Source organism: Phytophthora cinnamomi, assembly GCF_018691715.1.
Source record: "Phytophthora cinnamomi strain GKB4 chromosome Unknown Contig131, whole genome shotgun sequence".
NCBI lineage: Eukaryota > Oomycota > Peronosporomycetes > Peronosporales > Peronosporaceae > Phytophthora > Phytophthora cinnamomi.
In genome coordinates, this window is record NW_027151064.1 from 74,487 (window position 1) to 78,699 (window position 4,213).

Consider the following 4,213-nt stretch of genomic DNA (forward strand, 5'->3'; position numbering starts at 1 on the left):
AAGCATCGTCATTAAAACAATCTATCCTCGGTTCAGAATTCCACTACAGCCACGACATCATCTGGCGCCTTGTTTCCCAATTTGCCTATCAGCGCAGCGATTGTCGAGTCAACCTCGTGAAGGCATCGGAGGATAAGCGCAAAAAATTCGTGCACTTTTGCCTTTGGGACATTAAAATGTAGCGGTACGACACGCGCATACTTCTGGACCATCGTCAAGGGGCCATCTGAAACACCTCTGAGCTCTGAAGAGACCACACACCACCCCGTCTCTTCCATGCGGAGACCTGCGAATTCCCCCTCACCTTCCATGAGGCCACGCCACACCATTACAGTGCGGGTTTGCTCAGTGTATCGTTTCCCATCAAAGTGTGTTGTAAACATCACGTCTTCTCCGAGGTCTTGTGGGCAAATGACGCGAAACTGAACCGCAAACTCGTTTTCACAGCCTGCGGACGCGTTGAGAAGCCGTCGCTCCGTTTGACGGCGAGACAACTATATTACCTCCCCTGGCAATTTCACAGACACTTTGGTAGCCAAAAAGCAGATGCTGCACATCGGCGATCTCGAAGAACTCGACGTCACCATTGTCCTTCATCACGGAGTTGAATCCGCCCAGCGGAGCTACGCTCGACGCACACGAATGGAAAATTCGATCCGTTTGTGATAGACGTTCGTCAACTCTCCCAAGTAAGCCTCGATCAGCATCGCGTCGCTGGAGTAAAACAGCGCCTCCGCCTGCGTCAACGATAGCAACTCCTCAACGTCACCCCGTTTCCCCCGACGCATCCGTCTCGAGATCATGTCTTGAAGATCGACAATCAGCGCCGCCTGGTCCGCTACCGCGCCTTGGAATTGGTTTTGCCACGCTTCAGCAACAATACGATTTCGCTTCTCCTTCATAGCAATGATTCTCCACGTTGAGACTGATCGCCTGAGAGGCAAGGTCAGCAGCTCGTTGGGGCCCTGTTGCTTCATCTGAGCTTCCAGCCGCTCAATCAGAACCACTACCTCTTCTTTCAGGCGTTCACGCTCTGATTTCTGCCGTTTGCAGGAGCTCTCACGTCGTTCCGCTCCGGATAGAGGCAGCTTCTTCTTGGTGAACGCCGCGAGTAGCTCTTCAGCGTCTCGGAGCAAGAGTTCGTCGCCTACGTCCTCGAGGGCCAACAGTTCGGAGTAGTCTGGCGCGTTGGGAACTTCGAAATGTGACAGGGTTTCCATTGTTTTGACCGGAGATATTGAATTGTGAGCACAGTGATAACATGCGCGGTGTGTATAGCGCTGCCCCACGGCGACGAGTATGTGGTGTCACCCAATCGTTGCGTTGATTAGTCACGCCTTTGTCCCTTATCATTCACTGTAACTTACAGAGTAAGAACACCTGGAGTAATCTACCTATAAAACGAGCACTTACATTGGTAAACACTTACTTGGTATGATTCAGTTCAGTCGGCTGATGATGCCTAGATCATGCCTAGATCACTCAACTCGTTGATAATTGAGGACCTGAGTACTGAAAATCATTACACTCTCCCTTCCATAAGCCTGCGAATCAATCCTGCCCGTGCGGGAGTAAAGTTATGTACTTCATGGCTGCACTTGGTACTTGTAGATCTTTTCACGCCGCTAATATGCCATGGTTCCTACAAAACCTGAGCCTTCGTATGGACCTCTACGCTTACGCTGCGCTTCTTCCCATTCATGAAATTCTTGCGAGTTTCTAATGTGGGTCGCCATGGTTTCCGTGATTGTCGAGCGCCGAAGTGCCTGATAAAAGTGTGCATGTGCATCATCCAGCATCCCACGCCTCGCTAGACACACCGCGACGTTGTTGTGTACAGAACTGTTCTCGGCGTTGTCTTTCAGGAGTGCAAAATAACCGTCACAAGCGCGGTCGTTGTCACCAAGAGCCACGAGAAGATGTAGCCGATAAAGCTCTGACTTCAGTGTACCGCGTGGCGAAAATTGATAAGCCAGAGTCCATAATTGTCGGCATTCGATATTGTCAGATTCGCATCGTCTGACACGGAGAAGATATTCGGCCCGTTGGCCGTAGATTTTCCAATCACTCGGGTCCGTCCTAAATCGCACAAAGAATTTGTTAGAGCAGAATGGCAGCTAGTTCATTACTATAGCACAACGTACCGAAGGGAATACTCATAAAGCGAATCTTCATTTCGCCAATGACTCACAAGACTCGTTGAAATCGAAAGCAGTGTTCCACTCAGTAATAGCCATATCGCCCACCAATACGCCTTGCTTGTGCGAGCGAGCGAAGTATTCGAGATGTTTGCCTACTTGTTTGAATATCGAGCACTTCTTGGCGCTTTCCGTTCTGGTGCATCCCATGCTGGCGCTGCCAGTCGTCGATTTTCATTTGGAGTGTTATTTCCTCGGAGCAACAAATGCGCAACTGCATATCCAGCATAGGGCACTGCATTAATTGTAGTCAGGTAAGCGTATCGATCGGCACCACCAGTGACAATACCATGGCGAATCAAACCAGACATCGGCAGAAGCATACATCCAAAGAAAACAAGTGCGAGCACGTGCTTCGAAGCGTGCGGTTCCATAACTTCCATAACGCCGAAACTAGCACGACTAGCGTGATCATCGCCGGTAGGATACACTCCGGGTTCACTATACTGAGATCGCCCGGGTGTATTTGGTAGTGTGGTCGCAATTTTGAAGGCCAAAGCAGACACCGCAGCAGCCACATTGGTGCCGCAAGTGCTTTAAGCGAAACCACGTCTGGAACCCATCCTTCCGAATTCGAAATGGCCATGATAGAAACAAATGCAAACAAAATCGCGACCGTCGACGATCTCCTGACAACGTACGAAATCAGCTGCCCTGCGTTGAGCTGGTTTTGTTGCGGTGAGAGTTGCAGAAACACCCAAGCGTCAACTAGAACGAATCCTGTGGGCAACATCAAGCTTGGACTTTTTGACAATAACGCACACATCTACAGCCCTACAAACCGGCAGAAGAGAAGTCAGCCATTCAAGTATTTGTATCTTGGAAAGAAAGGGTTGCTTTACCTGCAGAAATTAGAGTGCTTGGTGTGGAATCTCTGAGTAGCACTCTTTGCATCGCGCCCGAATCACCCGTCAAACTGCCACCATTGTCACCTCCAACTAGCTGCTCCAGATTGTAGTAGATTTTCCGTACGTGAACGAGAAGCGCCCAATAGCTGAAAAGTGCTGCGAGCGTGTAAGGCTGTGCAGAAGGCCAACCCACAACCTCGACGTGAACGGGGTGGGCCATGAACGTCGCCGCACTCATGCAGCAGGCATGAAGTGGAGACTGCTCCTCTCTTTTCTCTTCTGCAGCTCCAGCCCCGTTCTACCTCTTGGTCCTTGCAAATCCGACAGCAGGTAGTCGATATCCAGCACCACCGCAGACACCCTCGCCGAGACGAAACCCGCCACGAAGTGCACGACAACCGACACCAGTCGAACCCACCACGCGTCCAGCCCCACCGCTTTCACTATTGCAAGCTTGAGCATCCACCCCAGCGGCTCGTACACATTCAGTCGCACCATTGTGAACATGGCGTAGAGCGTATCCAGGCTCGCAGGACGTGGTTGTCCAGGAAGTTGGTGCGATCGTCCCAGATGTGCACGAAGTCTCAGTCGCCCGAATTGATCGTCGACAGCAGCGGCCACTTGTAGATCAGTAGAACGGCGACGCAGAACGTGGCAACGCGTTGCCCTCGAGACAGCAGCATGATCATCGCGTTGAAGGGTCCCTCACCAAAGATTTTGGACACTTTGCTGCGGTTGGACGAGAATTTTCGGTACTCTGCTGCTATTGGACAAAGGCAAACTTACGATGCTATCGTGGCAGCAGCCTAGTGTACAACAAAATGGCCGATTTCCTAGCAAATGAAGCTATGGATTCACGCCGCAGCCGGCAACAATAACCTATCCGAGTGTTGGGCTCCGCCTCGAAATGGGATTCACTTTACGCATACGCGATTGGTGACGTAGGTCACTGGATGGAGCAGAACACAAATGAGAACTCTTCGGGGTTCGTGGCCTTCCCACCTTGACAGCGAGAGGAGGCTCTGGCAGAGCGGGTCGGTGGTAGGAGACTCAGGTTGGATAGGGCATTGATGTCGTTAGCCAAAGAAGTGATGTGATAGGGGTAGAGATAAAAATATTTTTTCATACACAATTTACATGTATTATAGTGTCGTACCATATACAGTG

At 50.8% G+C, this 4,213-nt stretch overlaps 2 protein-coding genes across 2 annotated transcripts; both read right to left on the reverse strand.

Annotated features, from left to right (window-relative positions):
• Nucleotides 1–623: 623 nt before the first annotated feature.
• On the reverse strand, nt 624–1,220 carry IUM83_17612 (uncharacterized protein; the record flags this gene model as incomplete). The annotated part of the gene is made up of 1 exon (XM_067942574.1): nt 624–1,220. One exon carries the CDS (start codon nt 1,218–1,220, stop codon nt 624–626), a length of 597 nt encoding a protein of 198 aa, XP_067779905.1.
• Nucleotides 1,221–3,280: 2,060 nt separating this feature from the next.
• IUM83_17613 (uncharacterized protein) lies at nt 3,281–3,553 on the reverse strand (the record flags this gene model as incomplete). Its single annotated transcript, XM_067942575.1, has 1 exon — nt 3,281–3,553. One exon carries the CDS (start codon nt 3,551–3,553, stop codon nt 3,281–3,283), a length of 273 nt encoding a protein of 90 aa, XP_067779914.1.
• Nucleotides 3,554–4,213: the final 660 nt, after the last annotated feature.